Raw genomic sequence first — 25,237 nt, 5'->3', positions numbered from 1 at the left:
TCTATAGTTTCCTTCCTTTTCACTGTGCCTCTTCTAAAAATAAAAGTTAAAAGACTAAAAAAGACAATCCATTTGTTTAACACTTAAAATATCTGCATCTAAATTGAAGGTCTGAAATTTAATCCATTGGACCAAAATTTATATTTCTAAAATTGAGGATTATTTGATAATGGAATAGTCTCATTAAACGTTGAGACACCATTTCATTTTATTTAAAAAATGAATCTTGTTTTATTATCATTAGAAAACTTAAGACTACACACGAGCATGGTGCAGAGCCTCCGACCCCCACAAGATCTTCCACTTTTTCACCTTATAAATACTTCCCAACACACCAACCAGTCAAAAATCTCAGTTTCACTACACCAACCAGTCCCACCTTCCCTTCTTAATTTCCTTCTCTCGCTCTCAAAATTCCCACCTCGAATTTTTCTCCTTCTATGTATATAAATATTAAATTTTCTACCACACCATGTTGTCAAACAAGGTTCTTGCAAAACGACAAGGCATTAGTAGTAGCAGCAGCAGTAGTGACATGGAAGGAATCAAGCTCATGTTTCACTTGCTACTACCACTCTGTGTTCATTGGATCGCTGAGGAAATGACTGTTACTGTTCTTGTTGATGTTATTACTGATGCTCTATGTCCAGGAGAGTCAACCTGTACCGAAGCTATTTATCTTAATGGTCTTCAACAAACGGTATGTAACAAATTCTGTCTTTTTTTTTGTTTTTTTTGGTTTTTGGATGGACTTTTTTGGGTTTAGCTGCTAGCTCCTGAGAAAAAAAAATGGAGGAAAAATGAGCCATGTTTAGTTGGTTAAAAACTTCGTACCAAATATCCAATTCAAACGTGGCGTGGGATATTAAAAAAATGTTGTTTTTGTGTTATATCTGTTTAAAAAATTATGGTTGTCGAATTTGGCGCTTTCTTGTTCTTTGTGACATGTTTGAGTCTTGCTTTTTTTTTTTTTTTTTTTAGACACCAAGACACTGAAACTCAAAAAAGAGTTGAAAATTTTCTTTTCTGTATTTTCTCGGAAACCAAACGGGGTGCCTGCATGATGATCTGCTGTCCTAGTTCTTGATTTTTTTTTTTTTTTGGGTTTGGTGGACATGCTTTGGAGTTGATCCTACGAGTACTGTTTAAAATGGTCCATTTTTTCTTGCATTTAATTTAATTTTATGTATTTTATGCTCAAAGAATCAAATCAAGTTCATAATTCTCCGTTCTCTCATTGTTTGTTAGAATTTTCATCGACACCTAACAGCCCCAACTAATGGTCCCAAAAGGAATAAAAGAATTTTAGAAAAAAGGGCCTCGCATGTTGTCCATCATATTCCTGGAATTTTTATCATTGATGGTAATACTTTTTTATCTGTTAACGTATATAGTGTTGTGGACTTTAAACCCAAATTAGGTTACTTGTATAGCACACATATTTACTTGTACTGCACACATATGACTCCTATATAAAGACACCTATGTACATTCTTTTATTATGAAATACTATACAATCATTCAGTATTTCTAACATGGTATCAGAGCCACCTTCTTGTGGCCATGGTTTTGTGGCCATGGTTTTCTGTCCTTGCGGTATTTTTAAGAGCAATCTTTGTCTTCCTTAGTGTTTTTTTTCGCTGCGTTCATCTTCTTTGGCTTCCTACTGCTGCCGTCAAAACTCTTCGGTATAGTCATGCCACCATTAGAAGTCGCATCAACACTACAAGACCATTGCCTACCGTAACAGAGCCAAACTTCATTTAAGGGATCTTCTCAACCTTATCAAATCTCAAGATTTCATCAAGGTTCCATCTTGAGTTTGAGAGGGGGTGTTAGAGATATATTAGCCCATTAGTATAGGCCCAAGTTTAATTCTATTTTGTGTGCAAGCCAAATCTCCTACTTGTATTAAAAGTCTTTTAGTCTAGGGTTTAATTTATTATATACACATGTTATGGTTTATTATAATACAGGATTTGTACTATACTCTAATATATTATTGATGTAGCCCTTTAGAGTTTCTTCCGTAGATGTAGGCCATTAGGCTGAACCACGTAACCCTCATGTATTACACGAGCCTCACACCTATCGTGAGGCTTCCACTGACCCTTTATGGCAGATTGCAATGAAAGAGGAACTTGATACATTATCTAAAAACCATGCTTGGGATTTGGTGACACTTCCTCCTAGGAAATCTGTGGTTGGTTGTAAGTGGATTTATAAGATTAAGACTCGCTCTGATGGGTCCATTGAGCACTACAAAACTCGTCTTGTTGCAAAAGGTTTTACACAAGAGTATGGGATTGATTATGAAGAGACCTCTGCTTCGGTTGCTTGTATTTCATCTGTTCGTGCCCTCTTAGTTGTTGCTGCTGCCAATAAATGGGACTTTTTTTAGATGGATGTCAAAAATGCATTCCTTAATGGGGATTTAAGTGAAGAAGTGTATATGCAACCTCCTCTTGGTCTCTCTGTTGACTCAAACAAGGTTTGTCACTTTCGACGTGCACTTTATGGCCTTAAACAAGCTTCACGAGCTTGGTTTGCCAAATTCAGCTCTACCATCTCTCACTTGGGTTATATGGCCAGTCACTATGATTCTGCCTTATTTCTTCGTCGCACTGATAAAGGTACTATTTTATTTTTCTTATATGTGGATGATATGATCATAACTGGTGATGACCTCAGTGGCATTCAAGAACTCAAGGTTTTTCTCAGTCAGCAGTTTGAGATGAAAGATCTTGGACATCTCAGCTACTTCTTGGGTCTTGAAATCACTCATTTTACAGATGGACTTTATATTACTCAAGCCAAGTATGCCTCTGAACTCTTGTCTCGTGCTGGACTCACTGATAGCAAGACTGTGGACACTCCAGTTGAGCTTAATGCGCATCTGACTCCCTTAGGGGGGAAACCATTGTCTAATCCCCCTTTTTACAAATGCTTGGTTGGCAGCTTGGTTTATCTCACAGTCACTCGTCCAGATATTTCCTATGCTGTTCACCAGGTGAGCCAGTATCTGTCTGCTCCACGATCGACTCACTATGCTGCTGTTCTGCGCATTCTTTGATACCTAAAAGACACTCTCTTCCATGGTCTTTTCTACTCTGCTCAATTTCCTCTTACTCTCCGTGCATTTTCTGATACTGATTGGGCAGGAGACCCCACTGATCGCAGGTGCACCACTAGTTATTGCTTTCTTCTTGGTTCTTCTTTGATATCTTGGCGAAGCAAGAAACAAGCTCATGTGGCCCGCTCCAGTACTGAAGCAGAATATCGTGCCCTTGCTGATACCACATTTGAGCTCCTTTGGCTACGATGGCTTTTCAAAGACTTAGGTGTGTCTACATCCTTTGCTACTCCTCTTTATTGTGATAATCAGAGTACTATTCATATTGCCTACAATGATGTTTTCCATGAACGGACTAAACACATTGAGATCAATTGTCATTTTATCCGTTTTTATCTTGTTCATGGTGCTCTCAAGCTGATCTCAGTCTCCTCTAAAGATCAACTTGCAGATATCTTTACCAAGTCACATCCTAAGGGACGCCTTCATACTTTAGTTGACAATCTCAAGTTGGTCTCACATCCATCTTGAGTTTGAGGGGGGACTGTTAATGTATATAGTGTTATGAGCTTTAGGCCCAAATTAGGTTACTTGTATAGCACACATATTTACTTGTACTGTACACATATGCCTCATATATAAAGGTACCTATGTACATTCTTTTATTATGAAATATTATACAATCATTCAGTATTTCTAACATTATCCTTAAAGTTTCAAGGATTTTGAGATGGTTAAATTTAGACATTGATTTTTTCAGAAAAACACTGTCAATGTCAACTTTCCTTCTTCCGCTTTCAGAGATGAATACTGGTTGGAGAACTTTAATAACTTGGTTTGGAATCTACGTAAACAATTAATTGCAAATGGATGAAAATGATCCACAAAACTTGTTAGGTTATTATTCATTATTGGTTCTTATTCTACTTTCCCTTCGAGAAATAAAAATGATGACACTTTAGATATTTATGAGCTACAGGAATCTTTTTTATTTTTTATTTTTTTGAGAATCTAATTGCGCAAAAATCATGTCGTGCTCTGCATAAAAAAATTCAATTATCCACTTATTAATGGGTTAAGAGTGCGTTTAGCATTAATTATTTTTACCAACTTATTTTACTATTTAATTTATTTTTTATACTATTCATGGATCTCATTGTACTTTTTGTTACTATTTATGAGTCACATAGTACAATTTTAACTAACTTTTATCTACATTACTTTCAGTAAAAAGTTTTTAGTTTCAGCTAAATAAGCTGTTTTCAAAATGACAATTAATCGGTCTAAATAAAATGATTACTTTGTCAATTTCCACATATAGAAATTAGAAGCTTCTTATAGTAAATTAATTAACAATATAATAGTAATATTATATACGCTTATCTTTTTCTTTTAATTAACGTTACGGTTCAATTAGAATCTTTGACTCATGGTCATGGGTTATGCATGGTATATATAAAGTTAGTAAAAAAAAAAAAAAAAAAAACTCTTCCTATATTTTTCAATCATTTTAATCATCTTTCATACAAACAATATATGATACCTATGGCTTCTTTCATAAATAGATCATCAAGGTTGATGGATCAGCAAAACTCAAGTAATAAATTTACAAAGTAGTAAAAAGAGAGATTCTAAAAAATATATATATTTACAAGGGTGAGTGGCATTCATTAATTATAGGTTACGCAATTGAGATTTCTCCTATCATCACCTACACTCCCAAAATTATGAGTGAGAGTGAAGGTAGGATATGATAGGTAATTAAGTAAGTTGGCAAAATAAAGGAAATATGCTTATATGATTTTGATTTGGAAATGTCTTTAATTTTGAGCTCTGTAATTGAAAATTATGTAATGGCACTGTAATTGTTCCTTGTAAGCAATGTTTACATCTTTTGAATTCGGGTGTGGGTCCTAGAGATGCCATATTCATGATATGCTTTTAAAAAAAAATTGATTTGTTATTTTGGCCTCCTGAATTTCAATTTATTTTGTAATATTCATCTTTTGTGAAAAAAAAAAAGAAAAAAAAAAGAAAAGAAGAAGAAGAAGAAGAAGAAGAAGAAAGAAAATAACCTTAAAAAGTGGGAGTAATTATTGTTTTGGTTGTAGACTTGTAGTTGTAGTAGTACCTTCATCAATGTGACCATGTTGTGTACCAATATATAAAAAGACAAGTAACCATCATCAAAAAAAAAAAAAAAAAAGACAAGTAACCGGGGTCCCCCTCCTAGCTTTACTCTTACCCTCTCAGTCTCACATTAGTATTTTTATTTTTATAATTTGGTTTTTGAAATAAAGACAAGCGGCACACTTATCAAGACACTTGAGAGGGACAACTTATGGTCCTTCAAACTGTTCTCAGCTCAACTTTAACTTGAAAGGTCGCATGCTATTATACTATAGGCCTTCATGTGATACCCTTTCTCATCATTGTGTGGCATTACGACATGTAGTTTCCTTCAATAACCATAGAGTCACAAAATTTTTCAAGGATAGTTAATAATGGGTTTAAAGAAGAATCAATTACAACTTATCAACTCAACAGTTCTGAAATTTATTATGAAATATTGTGTATAATACTTGTCAGTTCTTGTTAACTGTGTTTTTAGGGCAATTGTTAACAAACCATTTTATGAAAATTTTAATACAACTATTATGAGAAATAGAAAAAGCTATTGATATATATATATATATATATAATATATATATATATATTTTCATAAATTTTTTCATAAAATGATTTACTAACAAATGCCCTTATCCATTAGGGCATCTGTTAACATTTTTCATACTTGTTTTACTTTATGCTTTTCAATTAAATTTCAATTATTTGATTGCATTGAGCATGAGACAGAAAGCAGTTTCTTGTTAAAATAAAAATGAGATGCAGAAGAAGACTGGGAAAGACAACATGGAAAACTTTCTTTAAATTAAGGTTTGACATATATATGTTAAATGAATGCAGGTGGTTGGAATTTTCAAAATGGTGGTGCTTCCACTGTTAGGTCAGCTTGCAGATGAGTATGGGCGTAAACCAATGCTCCTTCTGACCATATCCACATCTATAGTCCCTTTTGGTATGTTTCATTCAAATAACCTACTTGATTATGTGAAGTAATATGTACAACACTGTTAGATATTTACTTCTGAACTTTGAGAATTAAGGATATGAAACCCCAAATATGTATCGCACTATGTGTGTGCATTAGCTGTTTCACAATTATGGTTTTTTTTTAATTAACATTTTAGAAAAAATTTAATGTGAAATGTGATTCAGTCTAAGAAATTTACAAATGCTTTTGAAGACAGTGGATGGGATATTATAGACCATGTGCATTTCAAAAGATTAATGGTTTAGCATTCAAGCCTATAAATCATTTCTAAGGCATGAATTTGGCTTCAGGCTAAATGAATTTGACACCGTCTGGACAAGAACCTTTTTTTGAAAAAAAAAAAAACAAAAAAGGGTAAAAGGTTATCCTTTTTGTTTATGGTGGATATATATCTGAAAAACACAAAATTTTGAATTCCAGCTGATTCTGATTGAATGGCTACAGATGCCACCATTCATCTGAAACTGATCTAAAGTAAGATAAGCACCCTAAATGATGTATGAAAGATGAGAGACAAAGAAAAGTTAAATGTAATTATAGTTCAACTATACATTTTGAAAAAATAAATTTATTAGGAAAAAAAAAAAAAAGAAGGAAATTCCATTACAACTATACATGATTACCTTCTAAAATTTTGAATGACATTAATGATTTCTTTGTATGATGCTACTAGCATTACATTAATGATACTGTCAAGATCATCAAGTGAATTTACAAATTTGATTTTTCTGTATTCTATTTTCAGCTATACTTGCCTGGAATCAGTCTAGAGGATTTGTATATGCTTACTATGTTCTTCGTACAATATCTTATATTCTAAGTCAAGGGAGTATTTTCTGCATTTCCGTTGCTTATGCGGTAAGACTTGTTCCTCAATGATTGATGATCATGAATAGGGAATATTGGGGGTCACATTTTTCCTTCCTTTGTAGGCGGATGTTGTTGAAGAGAGTAAGAGGGCAGCAGCTTTTAGTTGGATAACAGGCCTTTATTCTGCTTCGCATGTCTTGGGAAATCTTCTGGCACTTTTCTCCCAGAAAATTACATTTTTCCGGTATGTTGCTGCTCTAAATTCAGCATTAGCCATACAGCCTCAATTCTGTCATTTTTTTTTTCTGTAAAATCATTTTTACCAATTCAGCCTTTTGTTTCAGGTTTCAATAGCTCTCTTGATCTTATCTCCAATTTATTTTCAAATCTTTCTGGTTGAGACAGTTAAGCGGGCTCCAAACAGGGACCAAGATTCAGCTTGCTTAGCTAAGACAATTAAAATTTTCCAGAAACGATACAAATCAATGAAAGATGCTGCTACATTAGTTATGAGCAGGTAATTTTGTCTATAATCGAGACAGCTTAAAATATCCTCATCCTGCATTACGTAAAAACCATATCTGGAATCTCTTAGGCAGTCTGAGCATCCAAACCTTTATTCCTGCAAAACATTATACAGAAATTGTATTTGTCTGGCTAAAAGTGCTTCGTTTTTATTTTACAGTCCGACTTTAAGGGGCATTTCTCTGGTTTCTTTCTTCTATGAGTTGGGAATGTCTGGCATCACCTACGTCTTGAATGTATGTTTCCTATTAATTTATCATTTTCACAAGCATATAGATGGTTGCATGCCGACAATTTCCTCTTGGTACCATCATACAGCATCAGATATTTTAAATATATATATATATATATATATATAATTTTCTTTCCCTTTCTCCATAATTATTTATTTCTTTTTGATAAACGACATATTCTTTCAGCCTTTTCAGAATAGTTTCAGTCAGAATCTTTAAAGTAAATATTTTGAAAGAAAATCCTGCATAGAACTGAAAGCTTTTGTGATGCTTATTGTTGCTACCAATCTTAGTTTAGCCAAAATCCAACTGTCTTTATAAATCAGTAATTGGCACGTTGTGTGATTTGGGGTTGAAAAAGAGGAGGAGAAAATAAAGAAAAGGAAGTAGCGGAAATGCCCAGTAAATGTACCTTATTGGGGTAGGATTTGTATGCAATGTGCTCACCCCAAAAACATATAAAAATGATTTTGCTTATTATATACAGCCAAAGATGTCCAGTTTTGAAGGAAATATTTTAAAGATCTTATACAAATAGAATGTGGAAGGACTTGGAGAAAGAGAAATTGGTAGAGACTTAGACATGAGCAGGAGACCCTATAGAGCTTTATTCAGGGGAGTATGAATCAGAGTCGTGACTTAGTTGGTTAGCAGTTGTCATTGGCAAACAGATCAAGTACATGTCCTGAACCCACCAAAGTAATGGGTGAAGTTTTGCGCTGATACTCGTGCAGAAAAAGAAAAGGTGTGAGAGCTTCAGACTTCCTAGAGACTGCAAAGCCAAAGGCTTTCTTAATCAATAGTTTAGGATAAGATAGTGCTAGGTTTATCATCTCATAAGATAACTGCAACTAAACCAATCCGTGAAGTTTAGTAATGAAAATTTATGAAACAATGTTTTTGTTTTAATTGAATGAATTGATGGTTATGCTACTACCTGTGCAGTACTATCTGAAGGCCGTTTTTGGTTTCAACAAAAATCAGTTGGCAGAAATTCAGTTGATCGTGGGAATAGGTTCAATTGTTTCACAGGTGAAGTATATTATGGAGCTAAAGTTTCCTTATATTTACTTAAAAGAGTTTGATATACCTTTATACTGAAGATTGTGAATTATTCTCATCGTTTGCCATCAATCAAGGCAGCATATCAATATTTGCTAGCATGTTATTAACTTTATCTGCTTGGTATATGCCAGAGTTTTCCTATAAATCCTCTGCTTTGTTGCTCAGAAGTTATCAAAAGAATAATTCTTCCAGTTGGTGTTGTAATGGTTGATAATCTGTCTTCTCAACTAGAAAACAATGCAAAGGCATTGTGATTATAGAAATGAAACTATTCTTAGGGTCATATTCTGTTAAATTGTCTTCCCTTAATGAGCACATTGTTTTTCGTATGAAAATTTTGACAATTAAAAAGTTTATTTTATGAGTTCTGGAATTGAGAGTACTATACCTTTTAGTACTCGATTCCTAATTGCTTATAATCCTTTCAAAGTCTTTGGAATTGAGAGTACTGTTCGATGCTCATACTATCAGCATGAATGAAACCTCTTTTGTAAAAATAATTCCATATGATGATTGTGTTGAGCTTGTTGTTTTCTTTTATAAAAATTTTAAATTCCTTCAGAAATGCTCCTCCTATAACATGTTGGTTTGTGGTTCCAGATGTTGGTGCTTCCACTAATAAATCCATTGGTTGGAGAGAAAGTGATATTGTGCATAGGTTTGCTTGCATCAATAGCTTATGTAAGTCTCTTATAATCATTTCTTTTAAACCTTCCAGCACAAATTACAAAATAAAATAAAAACTAATGATTCTTTTTGCTATGCAGGCATTATTCAATGGCCTTGCATGGGCGGCATGGGTATGTACATACTTTATGAATGCGTTATTTAATTCTATGCTAAAGAAAAATTTTCTGACACATAAACACTTGAGTTGGCTTGCAAGCAAATATTTTGCCCTAAATGATTTTTGGACATATCAATGTTAGTTCTATTTTCTTACATGAATCATGTTTAGATACGTAATTTGTAGTTTGAAAATTTTAAATTTTGGAAACAACTTTGTGAAACATACTACATGAGGAATATAAAAATACTCTATGCTCTAAGAGTTTCATGTGCATGTAGGGAACTTGAGTGCTTCTTTTATGAAAGAATCTGTGGTTCAAAAAGCACTAGTGACATTGATCAGAAACTTTTCTTTCTTTTCTTTTTTCTTTAGGCTATTTTGAATTTTTTAATTTCCATTCCGCATATGGAGTTATAAATTCGATCATGTGTTAATCGTGGCTTTGTGAAAGTAAAACTAAAGTTTCCTAGTTCTGTTTATTATTTTTTAACTGTGGATACATTTCTCAGTCAGTAACAATGCAACATTGCCACAATGCAGGTACCATTCATGAGTGCCACATTTAAAGTTGTAGTTGCCCTTGTAAGCCCTGCTGTAAGTATTGGAATCATAAATTTTTTCATAAAATAATATTCAATGTGGTTATTCAGTTCACCTTTAATTCTAATGGTGTTTGAATTTTGCCTGTCAAATTATATGCAGACTTATGCAATTATTTCAAGAGCATCGACCTCAAAAAATCAGGTTTGGAAATACATGTGATCCCATTACCTATAGTTCTGCATTCCATAGTTCTTAATATTCTTTCTAGCAACCAAATAATAATAATAATAATAATAATAATAATAATCTTCTACTCTTACTGTCAAAACAAGGAAATTCCTGGTTTCTCTATTTTCACCTTTCGGTATTATTATACATAGGGAGAGGTTGCTGAATTTGATAAAGTTGTTTGAATAAAGCTAATGCATCTCATAAGTCACACTACTCATCTAGAACTGGCTGTTTTCTACTTCTTTAAATTGAACTTTGAACTCAATTAAAAAAAATGAGGCAGGTTCAACAACATGTGTTCAGAATGAATCAGATCAGCATGTGTCCAGTAGTGAGTTTTGGGTTTAAAATGGTGGCTTTCTACGAAAATTGGTCCAATGATTTTTATCTTTTGTTCAGTTATCTATGGTTATCAGATGCTTTATGCCACGAAAATTGCTACTTTTACACCTGAAATTGCTGCATTCACTTAATTGATGGAGAATTTCAGGAGTATGCCAAACAAAAAAGAAATAAATGTAGACATAGGGTTCTCCCACATCAAAATAACTTGTTCTGTGTTGAGTTAGTTCTTAAGCTAAATGCAGTACAAAGCACATGACCGTACGTGGTCATTCCATTGACATGTATATTCGATTGTTTGTGCAGGGAAAAGCACAAGGATTTGTGGCTGGTGTGGAATCAATAGCAAGTTTGTTATCACCGCTCGTAATGAGTCCATTGACTTGTGAGTAGACTAACCCATCATTTTTTTTTAGTTGAGTGTTAGAATCAATTCATATGTATTGCTAACAAGCTAAATTTTTATCTCAGCATGGTTCTTATCAAGCAATGCACCTTTCAACTGCAAAGGTTTCAGTATTGTATGTGCATCTGTATGCATGGTAAGCATATACTCTTCCTTCTCTCTCTCTCTCTCTCTCTCTCTCTCTCTCTCTCTCTCTCTCTCTCTCTTTTAACTAACTCTGCATCTTATTCTCCTCAGATGATTTCATTATGTTATGCTTGCCTGCTTAAAATTGAGGTACCTCCAACTTCAAGCAGTGATTCAGAGGATGACATTGAAGCGCCATTGCTAAGTGAGAGTTGATTGTTTGTCCTGAGTAATTTAAAATATTTTTTCTATGCTGGCTGTTGTAAATATTTAGGGTCCCTTGCATGGAGCAATGTAATTGTATTAGTGCAAACAAGCTTCCAATATGTTTATCCCTCAAACTTTATGCACCCTTGAGCTGCAGAGGATAACATTGAAGCTTCACCTCCAAGTGTTATAGTTCATTGTTGTATTTCCCAACCACTTTGTAATAGCTTTTATAGGCAGTGATGTATATATGCATCCCTTTGGTTGAGTAAGAATGTAATTATATTGATACATATAAATTTTGACCATGCATTTTACCACAAAAAGTTGTTCTCTTCTTTTCAACATCTGCGTGTAAATGAATATGCAAACTTTATTTCAAACAATATAATTGAACAAGTAGCACTGCTGAATACTAGCCTAAAAGATAACAAACAGTAACGTGTACGTGACTCAAATACAACAGGAGTTGTTTATATGCAACATAAATCTTTGACTGTTATAGCAGCTAGACATTCCATATTTGACATCCAGTACCTAGTGGCAGAACCTGGGGTGAAGGGGATTATATTTGGTGTAACTAATGTTACACCACCTAATATTTTTTAATTGGATCCAAATTTTGACAAATACATTGTTAGATTATATTATTTTCATATGTTCTCAATGTTTGCAAAATTTTAAGATAATCAAAGATCAATAGTCTCATTATCAATCAGTTGTTTAAATTGAAATTTTTGCCATTTAAAATAATGCATAAAAGATGAGTTTTTGATCAAATAATAAATAACATCCAATTAGCATTAAAATTTACATGCATATTAAAAAAATATATAAAATATGCAATCTATCAATAGGATTTTCAAAATATGAATTCAATAACAAGTTATTAGATGGTATAACATTACTTAGAGTTACACTAGATGTAACTTGAACCCAATCATCTCTCTCTCTCTCTAAAATATAATAAAATATAGTCTTAGATTTTAAAACGTTTCAATTAAAAACTCAAATTTTAAAATTATATAAACTTGCCCATTCAAAGACTTCATGTAAATATCAAGTGGAATGTTAGTACAAACTAATTCACAAAATAATAGAACTCTTATTAAATTGAATTTTTCTATTAGAATTTTTATGTTGTTTTAAAGTAGTTTTAGTGTGAAATTACCATATGCAATTCACATGGATTTGACATGAAGTAAGTTTTAAATACAGTCTATGTGAATTTGTTACTTTTAATTAGTAGTGACTCACTTCACTTAGAGACGGATTTGGGTTAGAAAAATGGGCTCGAGTCTTTGTGGCTTGAGTTGTTGTATTTAATATACGGTGTTGATCAGTTCAATAGTGATTAGGAAGACTTCTTCATCATCAAGACCGAGATCCTCGGGAATATGCCTAAACAGGATAGGATGTCTACAATTGCTTTCCTTTCAACTACGTCGCTTCTAGGAATGAAAGTTAAAAACCGAATAGGACAATCCATTTGTTTGGACATATATACCAAAAAGTCTACCTACACATGCTTCTCTCACACAAAACATACAATGTGAATAGGGAAAAATTATATTATGTTTCAGGTGTATATGTCATTTCTCTCATAGTAGCTGGGTCTCACAACTGTGTGGAACCCAACTGCTGTGAGAGAGATGGCATATACACCCGAAACATGATATACTATCTCGTGAATAGGACAATCCATTTGTTTGGACATATATACCAAAAAGTCTACCTACAGACGCTTCTCTCACACAAAAACATACAATGGGCCATTAGGATAGGACACAACATGTCGTTTGCTAACCCAAAGACCACAAGGTGAGAAACGGGGGCTGGCGTCCAAGTAAGTGGAGGGGTAGTCTCTACTCGAGGAGGATTAGCAAAATGGACAAGAGGGCCATAGCGCAAGTAATTTTTATTTTATTTTAAAGATAATTATAATATGCTACTAATTACATAGTTCGAATCATTTCCCCTTTAGATCTCTAAGCATTTTGAGCATGGAAAAATGCCAATTCAGCTAAGGCGCTTGGCAAGTAAAATTCAACTAATCAAATGAATTTGTTGTTTAATAATACACTTAAATCTATCTAAAGTTCAAAACTGATGGTCTGAAATTTAATCCATTGTACTGAAATTTATATTTCTAAAATTTGAAAATTATTTGAGGGTGGAATAGTGCAGTAAAATGTTAGGATTCTACTTCCTTTTATTAAAATATCATGAAGATTATTTTTTATTAAAAAATAAGTTTATAGACACAATTTGACACCCATTGATAAAAAATAATTTGAATTTAGATGAGAACCAATACAACTTGTCACGTCAGCAAAAGTAGTGAGAGTCTTTGACTAGCCTGATGAGATTGACAGATTTAATATATCACTTGTTGCGTGCACAATATTTTTAAAACACTTTCATAATAAATTTTAAGTGGCATATTATTAGTGAATGTTATTGGTAGATAAAAAAGTAATTTTAATGATGAATTCAAATTAGAATTAGTAACAACTTATTCTCATGAATTTGTTATGAAAATATTGTAGATGTATTATTTCTTATTTTGTATTAACAAGTCTGTTTCATATCTTGTTGAGGTAATGAGTATTTTGTATTATATTATACAAATCAACTCTAAGCTAAACCATTTGATAACCGTATAAAAAATTATTAACTTTAACATGACTCGTTTATTAAATAGAATTACACAACATAATGCACGTAACATACTTATTAAATTGTTCTTGTTGGGTTGGCACACACCTAATGCAATCCATGAACCAGACTAACGTAGACATGACTCATTTCAACACACCTAAAGGGCATGTCCTAAAATACATATTTTTATATTTTATAAATAAATAGATTATTATAATTACAAACAAATTAATTGAACAAAAATTTTGTTTCATAATAACATTAATTAAAGTACTAATAGTTACTTATGCTTGTTTTACAACCTTAGTTTAACCTCATCCTAAGAGCAAAATTGTATTTTTGACTATTGATGATTAAGAACTTACTGCAAAATCAATCTAGAAGTCATAAGAATAAAAACAATACATCATGTGCTTAAATCAAACCACTAAATTACAAGATATAGCCTTATCGAAATTTAACAGTTAATACATATTCTTGTGATTGATGCTAAACATGATTAATTATAATTAATTAATTGTGATTAGTTCTCTAGTTGTGGTTGATTTATACCATAATCCCATTGGTTTAGGCTTCACACAAGAGTGATGTATGCATATAAATAGTTTAATTCTATTGGATAATTGGGATTTTTTTTTAATTGATAATCTTATATATAAGAGTTTAATTAAATTACAAAATTTGCTAAATAGCCATTAGTGGCCCTAAAAGTGGCACAACTTGTGTCACAAGTCGCCCCGTGGGTGAGTTGTGAGTGGTAGAAGAGTAATGGTGGGTCCACATGAGGATACCTCTCTACCACTTACAACTTGCTACGTTGGTGAGTTGTCAAGTAGGCGAGTTGTAGCACAAGTTGTACCACTTTATGTGGCACCAATAGGACTGTCCATGGGTCGGGTGGGTCGGGTTTTTGCCCAACCCACAACTGACCCGTAATAGTTTGGGTGGGTGGTTTTTCAACCCGCAATCGACCCAGAACATTAACAGATTCGTCGATTCGGGTTGCCGGTGGGTCGTGGTCGGTTTTGGGTGAAACCAATTTCACTGGAATCCTTCGAAACACGGCAAAATCTCGCCAGATCCAGCGAGATCTTCCCAGATCCATCCAAGATCTGGTGAGATCCCATCGGATCCGGTAAGATTTCTGCCAAATCGTGATGAGAAATCACTGGTTTGGCCAGATCCGGTGTTTATTGTGCCATAAATCGACGTATTTAAGTGAAAAAGGGGTCGAAATCTGGAAAAAAATGGCCGGATATTGAATGGACTTTGGTTCGGGTTGGGTTTCATGGGTTTTGAACTGAAAAACCAATAACCGACCCGCTGGGTGTCGAGTTAGCAAAGTCGGAAACCACGTCCGATCGTCGGAGTCGTCAGATCGGGTGGCGGCGGGTCGGACGGGTTGGGCGGGTCGCTGATTTGCCTAGACACCCCTAGGCACCAATATAACTTGCCTTAAAAAGGCAAAAACACTTGGGAAAAAAAAAAGTATGTCCCAAAATTTGGATTTACCTCAAAACTTACACTTGGACCATGTAACTAAATGTCGTCCGGCACTCAGAGCACAAAAACATGTACAACACTTTGGTGCTATTTTCAACTTCTATCTTCTTCTGTTTTTTCTTTTCTTTTCTTTTCTTTTTTCCCTAATTAGTATGTGAGATAAATATAACTATAACTTAATCCAAAGACAACAACAAAAGCTCTTCCCCTTTAGAGGTCGTTCACAATTCCAAAGCGAAATGGAGCACTAAGAGCTTTTAAAGAGAGACATCAGGTGGTTATTGATCCATTTGTAAGTCACCACAACCTCTCATCTCAAGAGCCACGGAACTTTATGCTCCCAAAGCCTTAGAAACACGTCAAATTAATATCACCTCCATAACTCTTAAACATCGAACTTTTGCATCATATGATGCAAGATTAAAATTTCTCCAATGCTTAAAGTTAGCATTCACAGCGGTGGATAATGGATATTCTTCATGAACAATATATTAGGAATTCCTCATACCTTGGCATGTACATAGATGACGGAATATACATTATTACTTGTCCGTTGTTCCATGATGGTTGTCATATCCTGTGATTGAGGTTGTGGAGCACGTTTGGGTGAAAATCGAGCACTGTTTTGGAAATGTGTGCCCATATTTGAAGAGGCATATTTTTGGTTTTATCAAGTAACGAGATAATCACCTCCTTGGCGTGATGGTAACTTTATAAATATAAGTGCTTGTGGAGTATCCTAGGTAAAAGTTGGGGTTCAAAGCTCTAAGAGCAGGCTTCATACATATACACTTAGATTATGTTAAAATAAAATTTCTATCTTGTATATATATAAGAAAGTAATAAGATAAGCCACATAGTCATATATAATATGTTAAATTTGAAACTTGAAACACAATCATAATTCAAATTAGCTTCTAATTGTAATTTATTATTGTTACGCTCTCCAGTTGAGTTACATCATCGTCGTCTCACAATTTTTTTTTTTGGTTTCCACTTCACACATTCTCCATAATCAACCATCTTTTCTCTCTCTCAACTCATCATCTTCTCCATTCACCAAAAAAAAAAAAAAAAAAAAAGCAAAAACTCACCATCTTCTCATCATTAATTATCCAACTTATTTTTACACATTCTTCAACCTTTCCCCACCATTTTACCTTTTCATATCCCCACTGCTACTACCTTAATACCACTCTTCTCTATCCCTTTATTTTCCTTTTAGTTTTGGCTCTTTTTATTTCTATTCTCTTATTATAAAAATGCAATTCACTCTCACATTCTATGCATAGTTTTTCTCATAGACAAAATGTTATTTCTCTCTCCCTCTTTCTCTCATTTTTTTTTTTCATTTTTTGGTGGATTTTTTTTTTTCTATTTTGCATCTCTACTTTCGATTGATAATTTTTGTGCTCTTTATAACTCTACTTTAGGTTGATGTGATTTAGTTTTGTGTTTTTAAGTTGTTATCTTTTTTCTTTTCTTTGATATCATAAATGTTATCTTATTGAATTATAAAAATAGTATATAAGAAATATAATGTTATTCTATTACATAGCATGATTAGGATAATTTGGTGTTTATTACTATATCTTTTATTTTATATTTTTCTTCGTATCTTATTTTCAATAATTTTGTTATTCTCTCTTGAAAAAGTGATTATTCTCTCTCTCTCTCTCTCTCTCTCTCTCTCTCTCTCTCTCTCTCTCTCTCTCTCTCTCTCTCTCTCTCTCTCTCTCGATTTTATATTCTTCCTTGCAACTTTACTTTAGATTGATGAATCATTGTGTTTTTTAAAACTCTACTTGTGAATCATTGCATTGTAGTTATCAAAAAATAAAATAAAAAATTATTGGTGTTGTGTTTTTGAGTTCCCCATCACAAGTAGTCTCTCTCTCTCTCTCTCTCTCTCTCTCTCTCTCTCTCTCTCTCTCTCTTCTCTCTCTCTCTCTCTCTTTTAGCCTTGGTTTGATTTTTTTTTTAGTTAATACTTAGTTATTTTGGAAGTGATAATTGAATTTATATCAAAACACAATATTTATTATGCATTTGAGTGTGCCTATATTTGTGTAATATTAAGTGCAATTTTAGGATAATTTTTTATTATTATCATGGTAATCTCCTTTAAGAGGATGATGAATTTGAATAATTTATTTGAACTTAAATATAATAACATAATTTTGAGAATATGTACCACCTCATAAAGGAATAATATCAATCAAAGACTCCCAAAATAATAGCATGATATATTGATAGAGATAGAAAGATGAAATACTTTTAGAAAATGTTTAATGTATTAAAGGTAACCTTTTTATTTTTCTTGAAGCACGACTTTGTTGTATTTTAGGTCCTGAAAGTAGTTGTTTCTTTTTTTCTTTGACTTATACATTTTTTATATATGTTTTCTATACTTTTGATATTAGGGAGAGAAAGTTTGGAAATTGAGAAAGTTTGTCAAATTTCTAAAATATTATACGGGAAATGATATTTTCATGCTTCACCTTTTGAGTTCTTAATTAATTTTTTTTTTTCATTCTTTCTTGCAGCCCAACTTTAGGTTTACGAATCATTGTGTTTCTTATAATTCTATCTTGGGTTAATACTTTTTTGTGTTATGCTTTTTGAGTTCCCTATCACAACTCCTCTCTCTCCCTCTTATAGCTTTGGTTTAATTTTTGTTTGAGTTAATATTTAGTCATTTTGGAAGTGAGAATTTGAATATATATCAAAACACAATCTTGACTATGTATTTGAATGTGCCTATCAATCATTTGAGTAATATCAAGTGTAATTTTGTAATGAGTTTTGATTATCATGATAATTTTTGTTCATTGTTTTGTGGTTAATTTGGAATCACAGAAACAAAGTGCTTCACCAAGGCTTTAACCTAATCCCTTAGAGGTTATACTAATAGCCAAAAATCTATCTTGCAGGTACAGGAAGTCTTATGTAGGTCAACTCCATCATACCAGAGAGTTTGGAGCAACCAAGTTAGCCCATCTCATAGTTGCAAGGCAATATCAGCTCATCATCAAATTAGTTGAAGCAAGAAGAAAGAAGCCACAAAGGAGAGCATACGCTTTTGTAGCTATAAATATGCAGGGAGCATAAATGTTTTCAGGTGTTAATTGCAGTCTCGCCAACGCAGCAATAGGAGCTCTACTTGAAGCAATGATGGAAGCTGGTATCATAGCTAAAAACTATGGCATCTAGCACGTTTTGTTCTTAACCGACAGGGTTAATCTCCATCAAATTTTCAAATTGAGGAAAAGCACAGATTGGCTGGATAGCAGTAGGATAGCTGATCTGAACTTTCTTTCTCAACATGGTTTATATTGCAATACTTTAGTTATTCCTCATGTAGTAGTTAAGGGTGTGTGATGTTTTGCTAAACAGGAAATTAACAAACCTTTGTATCACAGGTGGTACAATCCTGCTCTATATAACCAAGTATGAACTCTTCCTTTGTTTGGTATAAAAAAAAAAAAGTATCCTAGAGAGAAGGTTATGGCCTTATGGGCGACCTTGTATCTTCCACGACCAAATGCTTAACAAGTAACATACACAGGCATGCTGGATGGGTATTCACAACTAGTTCTAGTGTAGCTTCTTGGAAGCGGTGTAGTAGGAGTCAATTTAGAGTGATTTTCATCACTCTTCACTCAATTTCTATAAAGCAAAACTCACTTTTTGTAAGGCCCACATTCATTCCATTTGTTTGGCTTGATTTTCATTCTCAATTTTCATAACTCATAACTCAAAAAATTGAGTTAGGATTGTGAAAAGTGGAAATTGAGAACATCTTTTTGTTGTTTATGAATTATGAAAATAGAATTATTATGGCAATTTTTTAATTTTGCTCAAATAAATGGGTCCCACCCATATGTATTATCACCCATATGCAAATAGATTGTGAAGTGGAGAGAGAATGTCTACACAGGTACTCAATTTAGCTGTTCTGTGCATTTTGCAAAGTGCTAATTTTCGTGGGTCTCACAACTTTGCTTAAAGTTGAGTTTTTGATTTAAAAAACTCACTGAGAATTTCCATCCAAACACATTGCAAGTAGAGTTATGAGAAAATTGAGTTACAAATATGAGAATTAGATAATGAGTTATAGGGATGAGATTTGAGTGTTGAGATACGAAAATTGAGCCGAATATTGCCTAAGATTTGGTGAATTGAGGTCATATCCTGACAACCGTTACAATTTGAATCGCAATTGAACACTAGAAAGCAATGGTTTCAATTTTCTTATAGTGATGACTGGAGGAAATCAATCATCCATGATCATGATAGACATTAGAGAAAAGAAAACTGAATACCCAATTGTTTCAAGCTGTATCCAAAGGGAAGCAATGACCCATGAGAAAACTACTTAAAGTATTACTGCAGCCATCAAAATGGCAGGAAATGTGCCATCACGATAACATCACCCCCTTTACTCCTCTAGACCTTCCAAAGTCAGATTCACAATTGGGAAATATCTGGATCCAGTGCAAGCACTTGATCAATGGGCCAAGTAAGACAACTCTTTCAACATAAGCAAGGGCATTTATATTCATAATCGAGGGCATTATAACTAAACAACCTTTCATGACCAATGGCATTGATACTTCATAATATAATAAAACATTGTGTTTTGCTTTAACAAAAGGAAACAAGTATCAACCACTCTCACCCTCTCAAGCACACAAATTATACAATACGCAGAAAGCAACCATGATTGTTAGGACTCATTGGAATTAAAGTAGAAAGCTTTAATATGAGATGATAATTTTCTTGAGATGTCTCTAGGATGTTCTCTCTGATCAATTTATTCAATTTTTGAGATGGGGGAAGTAAGCAGTACCATCAGATAATCTGGAGGTGTGGTTTGCTTTATGTTCCCTGCACTTCTTCTCTGATATAAATGTCCGCAAGCACACCGTGCACTGCATTCAAGATTCACCAAAATATATTATAACTAACAAACACTTAAAAAATAGTACAATAAGCAGAACTTAACTCAAATGAGCCAAGATACAAATCTTGATCTAAAATGAAATTGATTGGTCTGAGACCCCCAGTTTCTTAGGAAATACATACCCTACCCTAAACACTTACATAATAATCATTAGCTTAACAAAATCAGCATGAGTAACACACGCAACCAGGAAGAGTCCCTAGATGTCAGAGACCAACATTGGAGTTTGGATACAAAGAACGTTTGGATATTTAAAATGTAAACCGAATAATGCATTGACCTAATTCCTACATAAAGTAAAACTGCCTTCTGAGCATCAGCCATCCATCTGGGAATGGATCGTGTATGCCCTCATCTACTATATGGGGTTCTAAATTAGCTAACTATATTGGCAGACACCGATCTTAAATTCCCTGATACCCTATTCCTAATCACATTCCCTTCTCTCAAAATAATACTTCAACAAATCTCAATTTCCATAGTTACACTTGCACACAATAACGCAAACACAACACAGTTACCAACCAAAATTTTGATATATCAAATGTATGACAAATTCGAGAATACCTGGAATGGCCTCACGTACTTGTTTGATTCTAGCTGGCTTCCTGAGAAAATCAGTAAGATAATCCAAGTTAAGCACAACAAGATCCTTGACAAGACCCCAAAGAGGTTTTTTTTTTTTTTTTTTTTTTTTTTTGGGTAAAAGCCCCGTTTGGCTGCGGATTATCTAATTTTTGATATTATCTCGATCACCCAGAAAAAACCCGCCTCAATTAAAACCGTGTGGTTCGTTTATGATCTGAAAACTTAAGGTCCATGTTTCAAAAGATGAGAATTCAGACATAAAAGAAGTCTAATTTTCTTTGATTTTCCGAGTCATAGTCTCAGACCACAAACAGAAATTTGAGAGAAAGTGAGGAAGAGAGGATGAAGATTTACCCTTGCCAGCAGCCTTTGCCTTCTCCGACTTTTGGGCGTTACCTCCTTCCATGGCTGGAAATCAGAGGGATCAGAACCTCAAAACCCTAGTTTTCGCGAAGAGTTCTTTAGATTTGTGAGAAATAGCGGTAGTAATACGCTGCGGAACTGTATATATAGTACGTAAAGGGACAGTGATTCAGTCACCCATATGAAAGTCACCGACCAATAAAATTGAACGGTTATTTTTCATTAATAAAACTGTTGACTAAAGTTTATCAAAAATAAGGCCATGCCACAAGCAAATAAGGCAATGCCACAAGCAGAACCCACACCAGCATGCGCAGTCTCCTGCAGAGCCTCGGATCACCACAAGATCTCCTGTTTTTTCATCTTATAAATACTTCCCAACATCATTGCCACCACACCAACCAGTCAAATCTCAGCTTCACTCTCTCAATTCATGTCCCACATCGAAATAACCTCTTCCACATAATAAATATTCAACTAGACCATGTTGTTCAACAAATTACTAGCAAAACGTCAAGCCAGTAGTAGCAGCAGCAGTAGTAGTAGTGGCAGCATGGAGCTGGAGGGAATGAAGCTGATGTTTCACTTGCTACTACCACTCTGTGTCCATTGGATCGCTGAAGAGATGACTGTTTCTGTTCTCGTTGATGTTATTACCAACGCTTTATGTCCTGGAGAGTCAACCTGTACTCAAGCTATTTATCTTAATGGCTTCAAACAGACGGTAGGTAACAAATTCTCTCTTTTACTTTGTTTTTTTACGTTTTTGGGTGGACGACTGGACTTTGTTGAATTTAGCTCCTGAAAAATATAGAGTAAAGATGAGCCATTTTAGTTGGTAAAATCTCTTACCGACTAAGAAACACCGACACAGATATATGTACGGATACAAGTGTGGGTACAATACGTAGATATAGACATGCAAAATGATTCCACATGTCGTACTTGACGAGACTAATAAGTATTGACGAAACTAGCAAGTCTATCCTATGTGGACGAGTCCTTCAATATGGACGAATATACCCTCAGGACAGACGACGTAGAAGACAACACTACTGACGAAGGTATCTAGGCCATTTAATACAATCAACTAAATGGTTATACCTCCAACTGTATGAACCGTTTGAAGACATTGATGCCTCATTACACAGCCCCAAAACGTTACCAAAAGGAGCATTAAAGACCTCCATAACTACTCCAACGGCTAGAGACCATGAGAGCATATATAAAGCCCACACACTCCCACGAAGAGGGAGAGAGAGATATACAAGTAAGAAAGGAGATTTTTCTTTGATTTCTGTTCATTTTATATTGTTTTACTTTGCAGAGAGTTTCATATACTGACTTTGGCATCGGAGACATTGTGGCAGACACCACACCGGTGACCATCGGTGAAAGTTGAAGGATCACCTCCATCTGACGAACATTACTGACGAGCTTACACTCATCAGTTTGGCGCCGTTTGTGGGGACGACATTTTCGTGTTCAAAACTCGAAATAGTGGTTTCCTATTCTTATTCTTTTTGGATGGAGTCCAATCAAGATTCTGCAGCCCCAGCTCAGCAAATTCAGGCCCTTTCAGCCACAGTTGAAGAGTTGACTAGGCAAAACCAGGAAATGAAGCTACGGTTTCAGCAGGAGGAAAATCGTTCGAGGGGAAATCAGGAAGACGAAGGGGATAGCCACAGAAGAAGTGACCATCGAGGGCCAAACACTCCCACCGAGCAAAATTCAGACCTTCTTTGAGAGATGAGGAGGGAGATGGACGAACTTAGGAATGCCATCAAGGAAAAAACAGAGCGGAGTGTGGATCGGATGGTCCGAGCGACGGACTCGCCATTCACAATAGCAGTCCTCGACTGTCCAGTGCTATCAAAATTTCGGCTACCTCAGCTCGAGCCCTTTGATGGGCTGAAGGACCCCCAAGATCACCTAAATACCTTCAAAATGACCCTGGGACTTCAGCAGCCCCCAGATGAAATATTGTGTCGTTCCTTCCCAACAACACTCAAGGGAGTTACCCGGGAGTGGTTCACAAAGTTGCCAACGTCGTCAATCGACACATTTGAGCAGTTGAGCAATGCCTTCTTGCGTCACTTTATTGGAGGACAACGACCAAAGAGAACTGCGGATCACTTGCTCACCATCAGGCAAGGAGAGAAGGAAACCTTGAGGTCATATGTGAAACGCTTTACCAGGGAGACATTGGAGGTAGACGAGGCTGACGATATGGTGCAGTTGACGACCTTCAAGGCAGGGTTGAGGTCCAGGGAGCTCGTTACCTCACTCGCGAAGAACCCCCCAAAGACGATGGCTGAAATGCTCCTTAAAGCGCAGAAGTACATGAACACTGAGGACGCGTTGGCTACTATCAAGGACGGAGACAGACCGGGGGATAAAGGGAGAAGAGAAAACGACCATAGAGGACAAAAACGGGACCGTCCGGATCGTCGAACTAATGACGAAGTCAGAAGGAAAGATAATAAAAGTCCACGAACGGTAAAATTCACCCCTCTTGTTATACTTGTTGACAAAATTTTGACGCAGATTAAAGATGAGCACTACCTTAAATGGCCACGGCCATTGCATTCGTCCCCTAGCGTCCGCGACAGGAGTAAATATTGTCGATTTCACAAAGATCATGACCATTACACCGAAGATTGTAGGGATCTCAAAGAGCAAATAGAAGAATTGATACGAAAAGGGAAGTTGCAGAAGTTTATAAAGAAGGGAGAGTACAACAAATTCCGAGACGAAAACAAAGGCCAACATGAGTCCTCGTCCAAGAGCGGAAGCCATCAGTCCCAGCCTCCTCAAAATGTGATCGGGGAAATACAGACGATCACAGGAGGGCCTATCACAGGAGGCTCATTCAAATCACTTAAGAAAACACATCAACGACAAGTGAATAGCATCCACATGGTACCCCCGCCTAAGTACAGACGAACTGATCAGGATATGACCTTCAATGAGAATGATGCTAGAGGAGTGAAATAGCCTCATAATCACCCCTTGGTCATAATGCTCACCATAGAAGGGTTCAACACCAAAAGGATCCTCATGGACAACGGTAGTTCTGCTGACATCATTTACTTTCCTGCATTCCAGCAACTGAAACTAGATCTAAGAAGACTACGTCCGTTTGATTCCCCCTTCGTTAGCTTCAGCGGTGACAGGGTGTATCCTAAAGGCATAGTGACGCTGGCAGTAACAGTGGAAACGTACCTGAAGCAGTTGACTCGTTAGATAAACTTCTTGGTAGTAGATTGTCCCTCGTCATATAATGTCATTATTGGAAGGCCAGCACTTAACAAGTGGAAGGCGTCCACATCCACCTACTGCCTGAAGGTAAAATTTCCAACGGAAAATGGTGTTAGTGAAGTTAAAGGAGACCAAGTTCTAGCTTGAGAATGCTACCAGGCTGTTTTAGCAGCTAAGGAAAACCACATGTGGACAATAGAAGAAAAAGAGGAAGAAAAGGTAGAGGCACTGGAAGCAGTGGAGCTGATCGAAGGGGAAGCAACGAAAACAACCAGAATAAGGACGACCCTAAGTCCTGAAATGAGAACAAAGCTCATTCAGTTTCTTAAGGAGAACTTAGACGTCTTTGCCTGGAGCCATGACGACATGCCAGGCATATCTCCAGAAGTCATCCAACACAAGTTGAATGTGGACCCAGAGAGGAAGCCC

At 35.1% G+C, this 25,237-nt stretch overlaps 2 protein-coding genes and 1 long non-coding RNA gene across 3 annotated transcripts; 2 read left to right on the top strand and 1 right to left on the bottom strand.

Annotated features, from left to right (window-relative positions):
- The first annotated feature begins 388 nt into the window (after positions 1-388).
- Positions 389-11,811, top strand: LOC111997283 (uncharacterized). Its single transcript, XM_024029358.2, is given in 15 exon segments — positions 389-700; positions 6,041-6,152; positions 6,934-7,046; positions 7,121-7,211; positions 7,214-7,242; positions 7,343-7,515; positions 7,684-7,759; positions 8,702-8,788; positions 9,422-9,502; positions 9,589-9,621; positions 10,152-10,205; positions 10,314-10,355; positions 11,034-11,112; positions 11,199-11,269; positions 11,371-11,811. Coding segments are annotated over 15 exon segments (1,374 nt in total). The 5' UTR covers positions 389-472; the 3' UTR covers positions 11,476-11,811.
- Positions 11,812-20,206: 8,395 nt separating this feature from the next.
- Positions 20,207-21,713, bottom strand: LOC111997288 (uncharacterized). The gene is made up of 3 exons (XR_002881341.2): positions 21,539-21,713; positions 21,164-21,204; positions 20,207-20,564 (listed from the first exon to the last, which is right to left on the bottom strand). It is a non-coding gene; the product is annotated as an uncharacterized LOC111997288 (long non-coding RNA).
- A 1,583-nt stretch (positions 21,714-23,296) lies between these two features.
- LOC136063875 (uncharacterized) lies at positions 23,297-24,544 on the top strand. Its single transcript, XM_065764871.1, has one exon. It carries the CDS (start codon positions 23,297-23,299, stop codon positions 24,542-24,544), a length of 1,248 nt encoding a protein of 415 aa, XP_065620943.1.
- The last annotated feature ends 693 nt before the right edge of the window (positions 24,545-25,237 follow it).

This window comes from Quercus suber, unplaced genomic scaffold (genome assembly GCF_002906115.3).
Source record: "Quercus suber isolate HL8 unplaced genomic scaffold, Cork oak 2.0 scaffold_22, whole genome shotgun sequence".
In the NCBI taxonomy this organism is placed as follows: Eukaryota; Viridiplantae; Streptophyta; class Magnoliopsida; order Fagales; family Fagaceae; genus Quercus; species Quercus suber.
This window is presented reverse-complemented; position numbering and strand designations above follow the sequence as displayed.

Coding starts and splice junctions, on each gene's coding strand:
- LOC136063875 (XM_065764871.1), top strand. CDS start 23,297: ATGAGGAGGGAGATGGACGAACTTAGGAATGCCATCAAGGAAAAAACA.